At 38.6% G+C, this 14262-nt stretch overlaps 1 protein-coding gene across 4 annotated transcripts in view; it reads left to right on the top strand.

The window, feature by feature from the left end:
• col14a1a (collagen, type XIV, alpha 1a) overlaps positions 1–14262 on the top strand; it is a 95617-nt gene that overhangs the window by 40566 nt on the left and 40789 nt on the right. For all 4 annotated transcript variants that reach the window (XM_057339979.1, XM_057339978.1, XM_057339980.1 and 1 more), the window contains exons 17-23: positions 1639–1771; positions 1897–1944; positions 2072–2208; positions 6018–6153; positions 6970–7092; positions 8481–8630; positions 13566–13682. In XM_057339979.1, coding sequence (XP_057195962.1) covers positions 1639–1771; positions 1897–1944; positions 2072–2208; positions 6018–6153; positions 6970–7092; positions 8481–8630; positions 13566–13682 — 844 coding nt within the window. The remainder of the gene's footprint in view (positions 1–1638; positions 1772–1896; positions 1945–2071; positions 2209–6017; positions 6154–6969; positions 7093–8480; positions 8631–13565; positions 13683–14262) is intronic.

Here is a 14262-nt window from a genome sequence, read left to right as displayed (position 1 = left end):
TTATTACTACCTAAGTCGCCATGACTAACAGACTTTCCTAAACTTCTATAACAAGATTGCAGTGTTTCAGAGAAACTCTGCACTGTACATTGACAAAGAGAAAGTAAAATTAGATTTTTATGAGGTCCTTGAAAATGATTTGAGTCGATCAATACTCTCCACTAACTTGGAGCTTGGGGCCAGCACTTACTTTCTATTAGAAATGACCAGTCAGTCATCAATGCCCAAGCGTTCAGAGCATGTCTTATCACGGCTCACATGACCACGGCACGAGTGCTCGCGTATCTGCGAGTGACGGCAAAAGTTTTTATTATTGGCCGGGATTCAGTGCAGCTGTTTTTTATAGATAGGACCGCAGTTCGATATGTTTACCGTCAGCCACCGGAGCAGAAAATAATAACATGCTGTGAGGCAGACTGGAATGTGGCTGGAGCTCCGTATCCCAGAGCAGTGGAGTCAGCCCAGAAACACATTCACTCGTCAGATGGGTTTACTGGGACAGCCCAGAGCTCTCTGAGAGCCAAATTTCTTGTAGTTCAACCCATAGCAGGTGTGTTTTGAAATGTCCTCATTGTTGGCAGAGCTATAGCCTCGAGCTGTCACTAACATTTATGAGAAACACTGTAATTTGGTCACTGACTTTATTCCGATGCTGCTGCTGTTGTAAATACAACTGAAATGTATTGTCTGTATTTTTGACTGCTACTAATTTATACATTTGTCATCAACACTTTTGTTTAACAAAAACACCTGTAGACCCCATGAAGTGTTTACGCTAGTCTATACAGTCCACATCAAAGATTAGGAATTCTAATTTTAATGATTTATAGTTTGAGCTGTCTGGTCGGATTTGACAGGATATGTCAGTTTGAAGTTATGTGACTTCCACCCAGATTTACTTTCCAAAAAGAATAGATTCCGAGACGTTTGGAATTGAGAGTCGATTGTTATTCATAATGTGTTGAAATTGTGAGGGATATGACATATTTGGTTAAGATCTTTGTTTTAGAAACTTGTTTTAGAAGCGCGGAACGTGAAAGCTCAGAAAATTCTATTTCATAACATTTTCTTACAAATAGAAATCTTCGATAAAGAAAGGGAATCGAAAAAGGAATCAAAAACTGCAGCAAGGAATCAATTCTTGGAATTGATTCTTACGATTCCAGAACCAAGAATCAAAATTAGAAGTGATTCCAAAAATAGACGGTTTCAACAGCAACAACATAAACAAACGTTATGTGGCCCAAACTTAACTTCCGGTAGACCTCTGCAAAGAATCAATAACTGTTGAATAGTTTTAATTGAATTAAATACAATTGATATACAATAAAATATGAATTCAAATTCATATTAATATTAATGAAATATAAAATAAAGATGATATTATAATATATAAGGTGTGTGCGTCCGGGGAAACCTGCAATTTTATGGTTTATATTAAGCAGAAAAGTATAAAAAAGGTTTAGACTTAACTGAGATTTCATGTTAAGTCTAGGTCACTAGTCAAAAAAGTGTGGCCATGTTTATACGCCTTTCTGAAATGACATCAGATTTAAAAATGTTTGTTAACCAAGCATCATTGGATTATAACTGCTGGTTTATAACTGAGTGTTTATACCGTATGTATGTGTTATATAGGTACTACTGAATGGAGCTGTGGACTCGTATGTGATACACCACCTGTCTCCTTTCACCGAGTATAAGGTGTCAATGTCAGCTGTCTATAAAGATGAGACAGGAAGCAGCTCAGTGGTTGTGCTGGAGAACACATGTATGAGATGAAATAATCTTTATAATCCATGTATTGTATCTATGTATTGTAAGCATCTGCTGTATGACGCACTTTATCTCAAATATGATCACACAGCTTGTTTTTCTTTTGTGTTCCTGTTACAGTGGGCTGGACCACCGCGATTCCAACCACTATTTCCCCCACCACAGAAAGTAAGACTTTAATGCTACCCTTACTTTCATTTCTACTGTGATGGATAGATAGATAGATAGATAGATGAATGGATGGATGAAGGGTTGGATAGATCAGAGTGTAACTGAATTAAACCATCTCGTGTAGTTGTTCGTTTGGGAGTGACTAACCTGCGGGTGGACGACGAGACCCCCTATAGTCTGCACGTGAGCTGGGAGGTGCTGGATTCAGACGTGGAGCAGTACAAAGTGACGTACGTCAGTGCGAACCGCGCAGAACAGACGGTGAGTGAACATAACCACAGCGCGCTAACATGCTAATGGAGGCGTTTGTCAATAAAACAAACAACACAAGAACGCTCTCCTCTTTTGTCATCGTGTTCTTTCTTTCTTCTCGATCACTTTATCTCCACTCTGTTTTCTACATAAGAGCGCATAAAGAGGCCAGTGCACACCTGTCTTATTTGCTTCCCAGCGAGGCTGTTATTTCATAAAGTTACCTATATTGCTCTTGCGCTATGAAAATATAACGTGACAAATTTATTACCTCTGTGCTGTGTGACTCCAGGCTTATCATATTCCTCTGGGTAACTGGACTAGAATGATGCAGTGCTGTTTTTATCTGCACTATTGTTATCTGCTGTTGGCTAAAGTCACTGTTTTAAATGCATGTGCTTGAGGTGGAAACCTGTAGTTGTTCCAGCTAGAACTCAATGTGACTCATTGCATGAGCCAATTCAGACATTATTTGTGCTTTTGATGTGATCCACCGTTTTCATGGTATTCGTCTGACTTTGTCACAACCTTGGTCTGGCACTTTCCTGATCGCTCATGGTGTAAAGTTTCATCCGGACTCTGCTGTGGCTCCGTGCCCCTGACTGTATGGAATATCGACCTCTCCTTGGTTGTAATTCTCAGAGAATCATTGTGGGTCAAGCTGATAGAAGGATAAAGCAGATGGGGCTGGGAAAAAGGAAATTCCATTATCTTTTCAAGTGTCATTTAGGTCACCGAGACCAAATGAGAGAGGTAGGTGGGGGAAGAGAGAAGAACAGAGAGACTATAGGAAAGGAAAGAAAATGCATTTTATGTGAAAGTTTCAGCAAAGTTTTAAAAGAAAAAAGGAAGAGAAGAAATAAAGGAAGGCAAGCAAGAAAAGAAGGAAAAGTAGAAATGAAGTGTTTAAGTGGCTGTATGGAGGTGGTTTCAGCACCACGGGGTTGGTGGACAGCTCCACTGATGGGATGCTACTCTATAGACACACAGGAGCATCTTCCACAGCAGGAGGTGAAAGAGAAACGTCTTGACTTTCAGAGCTCGCTGAAGCACACCTTCCTGCTGGTTAACTTCAAAGGACGTTGTAATGGAAAAATGACCTACCATTTTTCAAAATGAATAATGCATTGGCCTTTTTAAGTAAAGCGAGAACATGTTCTGTAAAATATCATTTTGGGGTTGGTTTCTGTGTTAGTAATTATTTTATAATACAGTATTATATTTATTGAGTGCCTTAAAGGGTTAGTTCATGCTAAAATTATTGTTTTGTCCTTATTTATTCACCCCCGTGTTGATGGCTTTAAAACAGATTTTTTAAAGTGGTGTTTTGGGTTTTCTAGTTACGTTTACAAATTCTGGTTACAAAACAGCCAAATGTTGAGAAAGAGACATAAATGTGAATATTTGTGTTCGATACAGTTGTTTAAAAGGAATAGTTCACCCAAAAATGATCTTTCATCATTTACTCATGCCTCATGTCAGTCCAGACCTGTATGATTTTCTTGCTCTGCAGAACACAAAAGAAAAATGTTGGAAACCAAACAACACTGAACCCCACTGACTTCCATTGTATGGACACAAAACCATTGAGACATTTCTCAAAATATCTTCTTTTATGTTCCACAGAACGAGAAAGTCACATACAGGTTTTGAATAACATGAAATACATTCAAAATGTAAAGAAAATGACGATTTTTTTACCCTCGAGTTGTTACAAATCTGTATAAATGTCTTTGTTCTGATGAACACAGAGAATGATATTTGGTTGAATGCTTGTAACCAAACAGTTCTTGGACCCCACTGACAACCATAGTAGGGAAAATGACAATGGTAGTCAAAAGTGCCCCTGAACGGTTTGCTTTCCTACATTCTTCAAAAGATCTTCTTTTGTGTTCAACCGAACAAAGAAATGTATAAAGCATTTTATTACTGTGGTAGTCAATGGTGGTCAAGAACTGTTTGGTTACAAGGATTCTTCGAAATATCTTTGCGTTCATCAGTAACAAAGACATTTATACAGATTTGGAACAACTCAAGGGTGAGTAAATGAAGACAGAATTTTTGTCCTTTTTGGGTGAACGGTCCCTTTAAGAACTTTGACATTTGCTTTGCATAATAACCTCCTCATCTTGGCACTGTAACATGCCCATGACACAGAAGAATGTTGGAGTGTTGCCTTATTTTTAGTTGACTTATTTGCAGTCTGTTCAGTGATTGTGCTCTCACAGGAAGGCACTCCACATAATGCAACCCAACATTTCATTATCAACAGGCAGTGCACTGCCATGACAGTGTGTGTGTATGTGTGTGACAGAGAGAGTGTGTGTGTGTGTGATTAATGGTGTGTCTGTGGTGAATGACTAGAGTGATTGGCTGCTGGTTAGAGACCTGAGTGCTGGCTGTCTTGATTTCCATCCAAACCCCTGAAGTTCAGTACACACATTTCCAGTTCTTTGGCTGATACTTAGAATGGCTTCCAGGCGAGCAGATCAGAATTTCTCCATTTAGGAACATGGTTATTAGAGCCGAGACAACTGCTAAAGCCTTTGGAATTGTCAGCCTTTCATTTAGCTTCTTACTTTATCCGTAGCCACAAGATCATAATCATAGAGCGCTTTTCCACCATCGCAACCAACCGTTCTAAGCACAGTCTGAAACGGTAACAGTTATGTTTCCACGTGGGCCTGGTTCGACACGGCACGATTACAAACTGTTCTCGGCTGGGAATCTTTGGCACTATTGTCTAGCCGTGCTGAATCGTGCTCATGAATGCGCGCAGAGGCGTTATAGCTCAGTCTCTTGTGTTACCAAGGCAACACGTGACGCGTTTGTGTTTACATTCTAAAAATGTTCGTTATCAGCCCTGCGGTGGAAAATGAAACCATTTACTTTACGTATTGGCTGGCATGGATCGGCACGGAGTGGAACGATTAAGCAACGAGAACGATTCGGCGCGATGGTGGAAAAGCGCTCATAGTCTATACAGCCATGCCTATCAGCCATGCCTACAAACATACACACATCCTTTTTTTTTACATAAAGTTTGGACCACAAAGACATCTAGTCCTCACAATGATTACACTGCAAAAAATGACATTTTTTCTAAGTGTTTTTGTCTTGTTTTGTAGTACAAATATCTAAACATTCTTAAATCAAGATGCACTTTCTTGAAAAGTGACCTAAGATATTTAGACCCTTTTTAAGGAGAAAAATATAAGAATTAAGTAAGTTTATGGTAAAAACAAGCAAAAAAATGTGTCAATGGGGTGAGAAAAATAAACTTGAATTAGATACTTGAGAAAAAGGTCAAACTAAATTCAAGTTTATTTTTCTCACCCCATTGGCAGATTTTTTTTTGCTTTTTTTTACCGTAAACTTAATTAATTCTTATATTATTTTTCATAAAACAAGACTAAATATCTTAGGTCACTTTTCTTGTCAAGTAATTGTCATATTGAAGTTTTAGATATTTTTACTAAAAAACAAGACAAAAATGCCTAGTAAGAATGTCATTTTTTGCAGTATACAAAATCAAACGCACGCACGCACGCACGCACGCACGCACGCACGCACACACACACACACACACACACACACACACACACACACAGACACAACTTTGCTTATATACATACTGGGGACTTTTCATAGATGTCAATGGTTTTTATACTATGCAAACTGTATATTGTATCCCATAACCCTCATTCTACCCCTAAACCTAACCATCACATTAACTTTTCATCATTTACTCTGTTTAATAATCAATAATCACCATGTATAGGGCAATGTCTAATTTGAAATATTCCACTCCTCTCCAGGTTTTAGTTGCGGGAAACAGAAGAAGCGTGATACTGCAACCTCTCCTCTCGGACACGGACTACAAAATCACAGTGACCCCTGTGTATGCCGACGAAGAGTCCGACACGCTTTCCATGGCCTCATCCGGCAAAACATGTGAGTCCGGGCTACCCAGTGCTACATTTAATTGACGTACCTTTCACACCTTCATGAACAGATGCCGTTACACTAGTTTTGTATTATTGCGGCACATTTACATAGAATTATTCTCCAGCACTTACTAATATCCAGGGTTTCTGGAGACTGATGGTATTCATTCAGATGTAGCACCTGTGAGCTGAAAATAGATCCGGCACAGTCTGTCCCTACAGCAGATTGAAGTTACACTGTCAGTCCCGTAGTTCTGTGAAACACATTATTGAACAGGTTGAATTGTATTGATTTAGCCTATTAGTAAGCATAATGAATCCTATCCATCCCATCGCTGATGTTCCCGCTATAATGAACTGCACAAACCCGACTGGTTTTCCTCTGTTGGGATTGATCATCTACAGCTCTCTTCTACCTTCGCATTACAGCCCAGTGTCTCTAGCTTGGCTGATTAGAGATGCTAATGTCACCTCACATTGAACTCGCACATTGAAAAAACCTCGTCCTTGTTTTTGATTGAGTTTGAGGTTGAATTAATTATCAGATGCTCAGCGGAGGAGTCATTATGTAGAACTTTGAATGCAGAGAATGCTCGGCAGAGCTCCAGTTCAGAATGAGAAAATAAACTCTGGATCTTCTTTGGCTGTGCTTTTTATCTCTAGAATCTTTTTTATCTCGCAGTGATTCCTCTTTTATTATTTTATCTTCAGTAAAGATTTTATGGTTGTGCAAATCACGTGGTAGGTTAATCTATGGATCAGTTTTTAATATTGTCTGGTACTGTAGATACTTATCACGGTCTTCTCTCTTCTGATTGGCTAGTGCCACTGTCCGGTCCCAGTAACCTGAGGGTCTCTGATGAATGGTACAATCGCTTCCGCATCACCTGGGATGCCCCTCAGTTCCCCACTATGGGCTACAGGGTCATCTACCAACCCATCTCTGGTATGTAAACACATACATTATAACTTACTCCTGTGATGTGTATACAGAATATATATATATATATTTATATATATATTACACCTATATAAACATTCCAGATAAACCACACCTGAGCTACGCAAGACGCTTTACCAAAATCTTGAGCAGACATCAATGTCTACAGCTCTGAATAGGACCATTCTTCCATCTGCAGTCGGCTGTAAACAGAGGCTGTAATGTGGCTTCAGCGCACCAGAGGGAAAAATATCTCTCCTCTGTTTTCCACTGAAGTCCAGCCCAATAAAGCCCTGTATTCCATTATATGATCTTAAACTCCAGTCTGCGGTGAAGAGAAATGGCTTCTCCACCTACATTTAATGCCCTTTGAAACAGCTCCCAACAAGCTGCTAATAATTCACCCAAGCAGCGGTCATCGCATTTTTGTTCCGTTCAGGGTTCATTTTCTGTGTGTCTGTTTGTCTGCGTGTCTTTGTGAGTGTTGTTGAAAGAGATAGATTACTTGTTTTTATTTAGTTTCACATCCACTTTTCTTATGTTCTTTAGTGTGTGTTTGTCTGTATGTTTTTCTAAAAATCTATCCATTCTTTTCATGTTTAGTTTGAGCTGGCGATCTTGCTGTAGAGCGACTGTAATTTCTGTGCCCCTAAATAAACAGAATGATTTTTTTCAAGCATGTTTTTACAAATACTCTCCCCAAACTGATATCGTTGGTTTTGCCAGTGTTGCTGTGTTTGGCTTGTCGGGATGCTTAAACAAGAAGAGCAATGTTTTAATAGTGTCATGGGGCCACTCCTTATTTAAGAGGGAATAAGAAAACGTATAAAAGAGTTATAGCCGTCTTTGCGTATTAAACTGGGATAAGAGAAAGATGTTTTCAGTGCACGCGGCCAATTTATAGAAACAGGTTGTTCTGAAATCGCTGTAGTATTGTTGTCAGAACTTAAAGGGATACTTCACCCAAAAATAAAAATTCTGTCATCATTTACTCACCCTCGAGTTCTGTATAGATTTCTTTGTTCTGATGAACACAGAGAAAGATATTTGGAAGAATGCTTGTAACCAAACAGTTCATGGCCACCATAGTAGAAAAAATGACAACATTGACTACCATAGTAGAATGACAATGGTAGTCAAAAGTGCCACAGAACTGTTTGCTTTCCTACATTATTACAGTGTTCAACAGAACAAAGACATTTATAAAGCAATTTTTTCCTACTATGGTAGTCAACATGTCACAACGCAAGTCATTTTAAAAGCAATGTAGCCTAATTCTATTAGATTGTAAATGGATAATAAAATAACATCTTCAAAAGTATTTAACATTCACAGTTTTAGTGCCATTATTCTGCAGGGATGTTGAGATGTTTGGCTCTTGTCTCTGTGAACAGTGTCAGGTCCAGCTTTGGAGACGTTTGTAGGTGATGATGTGAACACCCTGCTGATCCTCAATCTGTTGAGTGACACGGAGTACAGAGTTCAGGTCATCGCCTCCTACACCACAGGCTCCAGTCAACCCCTCACCGGCAAGGGCAAAACACGTGAGTCACCACCCACAACCATGCATGTTGGGACCTATGCTTAATGCCTGACACCTCACCAACGTCTTCCTCCACGGTCACCTCTGATTTTGTCTTCTCTCCGTGATCGTCCTTGCTAATACTTTTTCCATGATTGATAATACGCCGCTGTGATAATATCACTGTCCCTTTTGTGTTTTAATGAAACCTGAAGCTTTCCTTTTGATAGACGGCTACACATACATCAACAGGCAGACAGCTCCAGTAATGACAATCCTTTGCATATAAATTCGATATCGGCAGGAACATCGCAAAGTAATACCTGTTTTAGCGATTCTCATCAAAAAACAAACAGATTATGTTTTCTTGGGGAGTGCCGAGGCTATCCATCAGAATACCGTGGTGTCTCTGGACCAATATGAGCTCACGGCTGTGTCTTGTTTCAGGCTGGTCAGATAAACAGCACTATCTGAGGTATTGTTAGATCAAAATATAGCGTGAGACTGAGGCACTTCACATGACATTCAGGGGCAAATCCACCAAATGGTCACTTTTGCGCATAGTATTTCAGTGGAAAAACCTGTGCAAACCTTATATTCACCGAGCACCACAATCCAGTTTAAACAGGAACTACATTTGCTGGAACTGCACTACATTGTCAGGATAATTTTCAACAAAAATTCATTTTCAGCTTTCAATTCAGGTTTATTATGGATTGCTGCTATTCACTGAGGGTGCAATTAACCTTGCGTTATTACTGCTTACAGAATGACGTCATATATTTGAAATGATTGTTAAAGATGTCATCTTGGCAGCTGTTCTTCAGAAAATGATGATTGAATAATGAATAACAATTCAATAATAATGAAGAAGAGTATAATAAATAGGCATATGTACAGACATGTAAGTTTCAACGTTTTAAAAATAGGATACTTGGATCACAGTGGTGGAGCGATGCTGCACAGTCCTAGTAAAGCAGCACGTGATATGCAAATTACGCTCCGCATGAACTTTTGGCCATGTTGCACCATAATCTGATTAGCATAATTTTTTTAGTGAATTAGGTGCTGCAACACAGACAGCATGAGCAAATAAACAGCAGGCAAATTGCATTCTTAGTGATCCAGTCTCCATATCTGTGAAATTCTTCCTTGACTTTCCCACAATTCCCTGCAGTTAAAGCTTTCCTGTGGCTCAGTGGTTAGAGCATGGCACTAGCAATACCAAGATCATGGGTTCGATCCCGGGGACTGCACACAGTCAGAAACAAATGTATATTACAATGCAATGTAAATCGCTTTGGATTAAAGCGTCTGCCAAATGCATAAATGTGAATGTTAAAGGGATAGTTCACCTAGAAATGAAAATTCTGTCATCATTCACCCTCAAGTTGTTCCAAACCTGTATAAATGTATTTGTTCTGTTGAACACAAAAGAAGATCTTTTAAAGAATGCGGAGAACCAAACAGTTCTGGGGCACCATTGACTACTGTAGAAGTTCAATGGTGGTCAATAGTCCCCCTTCCAAATATCTTTCTTTGTGTTCAGCAGAACAACTCAACGTAATACAGGTTTGGAGCAACTTGTGGGTGAGTAAATGATGACAGAATTTTCATTTTTTGAGTCAACTGTTCCTTTAAGTCTGCTAGTCTTGCTTTCTCAGAATCTACCGACATAAACTAAAGATTGACCAAAGGATGAAGACTATTGACATCATGATGCCCAACCAAAATGCAGTATTAAAAAATATACTGTCAATCTCAGTCTCTAATATAAATGATTATTCCCGTCACACTCCATTGCTGTCTAAGGAGCCTCCTATATTATTTCAACCAACAAGATGACATCTTCATACTGCCTGATCTTGAGCTCCATCAATTTTTCATACGTTTTCTGTTTGACCTTTGAATAATTGAATGCACAATAATGGATTTCTTCACCTCCTTGTATTACTACTATCAGCCAGAAGCCCTTTATGCATGCATATTGTTCATTAAAATAGTTTATATAAGGAGGAACGCTTGTCACATGCATTATTCAAAGCATTAAACCAATCTCCACCACTGTGCACCATATGTTTTGCGCACAGTCTCCATTTAATGCTTATCAGGATCTCCTAGTCACAACCCTACCGACATGACGTCCCGTTGTGTAGCATGAATTACAATGGACAGCTTCAGCATCGCAAGTATTTGTTTTTTTTAGGATCTGGCTCGCATATAAAGGTTTAAAGGAGGGTAATGTTCTCTCACATGGACTTCATCCAGGACAAGCTGAATTTGGGTTTGCCACAACTTTTGGCGTAGCGTTCTGTGTAAAATGCATGAGAGTCAGTCCGCCGTGACAGCCACAATTGTGTTTGTGATCCAACAAGTTGAAAGTCCAAAATGAGTATTGTTTTGTACGACTAATGTGGACCATGTGTTGTGGCTGGGTTCTGTGTTTTAAGGGTTTGCTGATTTAAAAACGTGCTAATTCCAAAATAAACTTATTGTTCTTCTTTCAAATGAGTTTTCTTTCACACAGCACATTTTGTGTGGTTTCAACGAAGACACAAAAGAAATAAAGAAATACTGCTGAAGACCATTTGTGGCTTTCGGATGGAAGGACCGTTTGTTAAGCATATGTTTGAATATCACGTTTTCATGCCCGACGTGTTTTTAGATCCATTAGCTTTGCATGACTGGCAGTGTTTAAAGGGTATCGCACTGAAATCGGAGTTAAGTTGAAATAGAGCGCTGGTCTCCAAGAGAAGTCAACAGGTTTTCCTTACCCCATAAGCAGAATCACAAAGAACCCGCTTGAAATTTCATGGCTCATTAGTCGTTCCTGCAACATGTGTAGTTCCTTGCATTTTAAGTTCCTTTGCTTTAGACTAAACAACAGTTTAGAATTGAAGAATTATAATTAAGAGAAAGATATTTGGAAGAATGTCAGTAACCAAACAGTTGTAGGCCACCATTGACTACCATAGTAGGAAAAATTGCTTTATAAATTTCTTTGTTCTGTTGAACAGAAAAGAAGATATTTTGAAGAATGTAGAGAAGCAAACAATGGGCCACTTTTGACTACCATTGTACAATACAATGGTAGTCAGTGTGTTCAAGATCTGTTTGGTTACTTCCGTTCTTTCAAATTTCTTTCTCTTTGTTCATCAGAACAAATACATTTATACAGATTTGGAACAACTTGAGGGAGTAAATGCAGACAGAATTTTTATTTTTGGGTCTCTTTAGCAAAGATTAGTACATGCTGAAAAACTATATTGTATACGGAGCTTTTTTAGGGACATGGGGTTGAAAAAATATGAAAGGGAAGAGAAAAATATTTTTTAAAGCTTTTGTGTTCTCTCGCAAAACTTTTGCGTTCTCTCGCAAACATATTTGTGTTATCTCGCAAAACTTGTGCGTTCTCTCGCAAACATATTTGCGTTATCTCGCAAAACTTTTGCGTTATCTCGCAAACATATTTGTGTTATCTCGCAAAACTTGTGCGTTCTCTCGCAAACATATTTGCGTTATCTCGCAAAACTTTTGCGTTATCTCGCAAACATATTTGCGTTATCTCGAAAACTTTTGCGTTCTCTCGCAAACATATTTGTGTTATCTCGCAAAACATTCAAACGTCCTGTTGTCCCGCTCTGTACATTAACAATGGAGCGGTTCATAGTAGATTCCCGGACCAATAACTCGTGAGCTAAACGTTGTTATAACACAAATAACACCTAATTCCTTAGACAAGGATCTACAACCTAGTCTTCCTCAAAACGAGAATATAATTGATCTCTGTATATGAGCAGGTCCGAAGGGACCGTCTGCAAAGTGGCTGTAAATCCGAAAAGCATTACTACAAAAATAGTCATTAATAACTTAAATGTTACACACTGTAGTCTCACCAAATTCATTTTACACATTAATGCTCTCTGGCTGAATTAAAACTGGTTTTAGTTATACTACAGTATGTAGCACTGAAGTTAATGACTTTTTAGTAGCCTAATGATCTTCGGGTTTTGCACTTTACAGACGATCCCTTCGGTCTTGTCTCAGCCTGCTCCCGCCTGAGATCAATACAAGGCTCGATTTGTGAGAAATTAAGTTAAAGTTCATTGTTTATGTTACTTAGAATGAGTTGTCATTTGTGTTATAAGAACATTTAGCTCATGAGTTATTGGTCCGGGAATCTGCGACTATAGACCAATGTTTATGTACGGAGCTAGTCTTAAATTCAAGGACATTAAACATGAAGTGTTTGTTACATAACGCAAATATGTTTGCGAGAGAACGCAATGTTTATCTGGGGACCACAAAAGTTTTGCGAGATAACGCAAAAGCTTTAAAAAATATTTTTCTCTTCCCTCTCATTTTTTCCACCACCATGTCCCTAAAAGGGCTCCGTAATATTGTTCATTGTTAGTTCATGTAAGTTAATGCATTTACTAATGTAACAAATTACATTAACAAATACAACCTTATTGTAGTGTTCCAAAAAATAGACAAAAAGTATAAATATCCTAAAAAAAGGATTAAATATGCAATAATTTCTAAATATAGGCTACATGTAGTAATGGTAGGTATATTCAAAATAATGCAAATCACAGCCATCTCAAAATTCATTTTGGACTTATGTGGTGTTTTAAGAAAGGTATTTTTACATTGAGTATGTTGCCATACCGTCTAATTTGGGTCAATTACTGTAAAATATTTTTACACTCAATTGGCGGACCCTTTATTCAAACTTAACTTACACTGCTTAAATTATACATTTTATCAGTATATACAGTACAGGGTTGAAGCATTACTGGAAATAAGACCACAAACGTAAGCATTTAAATTACACACATTTTGTTGGAAAATCTGAAATGATACTGATTCAGTATTTCATTTATATTTGTGCTTTTTGTCATCACATTTAAAGAAGTATCTGCGTATTTCACATATAGCTGTGTTTTTCTTGCAGTGTTCCTGGGAGTGAACAATCTCAACACATACCAGGTCCGCAGTACTAGCATGTGTGCCCAATGGCAACCTCAACGCCATGCCACCCTCTACAGAGTTACCATTGAACCAGTCCTCAGTGAGTAATACATACACACATCACCACTCACAAACAACACTAATGTATTCCTCAACAAAACCACACAATACTGACATGTTTAATTTCAGACATGTTTCGACAAGTTAATGGGATATTACGCCCCATTTCAGCACATACGTAATTCAGAGCCTCTGGTCTTTAAAAGACTTCTCTTTTATTGTATGCATGCTGCTTTGCTGGCTTGCAACATGGTTTCAATTCGCATTTATTGAAACGACAGAGTCAGAAGCCTGTTTTTCATTATTGCTATTCTTATTCCTGTGTGCTACCTCAGCCTCATCTCGCATTCCTGCAAACGTTCTGTCCCACTTCCAGCGTGTGACTGCTCAGATGGCCACCAGCTCAGCATTGCTATTAAAGACAGATCCCGTATGGATTATGTGTGCACAAGTATTTGAATGGCAAGCATTGCAACAAATAGACACACACAGAATCGCTCAGCAGAAATTTAGGGGTGTTTAATTAGGGGTCCTTTTGACTGTTTGACTTCTAGCAGGTTTGGTAATGATAACTAATAAATCTGACCCCAGATCATTAAAATTAATGACATTTCGGATCC

The sequence above is a fragment of the Triplophysa rosa genome, linkage group LG8 (genome assembly GCF_024868665.1).
Source record: "Triplophysa rosa linkage group LG8, Trosa_1v2, whole genome shotgun sequence".
NCBI lineage: Eukaryota > Metazoa > Chordata > Actinopteri > Cypriniformes > Nemacheilidae > Triplophysa > Triplophysa rosa.
This window is presented reverse-complemented; position numbering and strand designations above follow the sequence as displayed.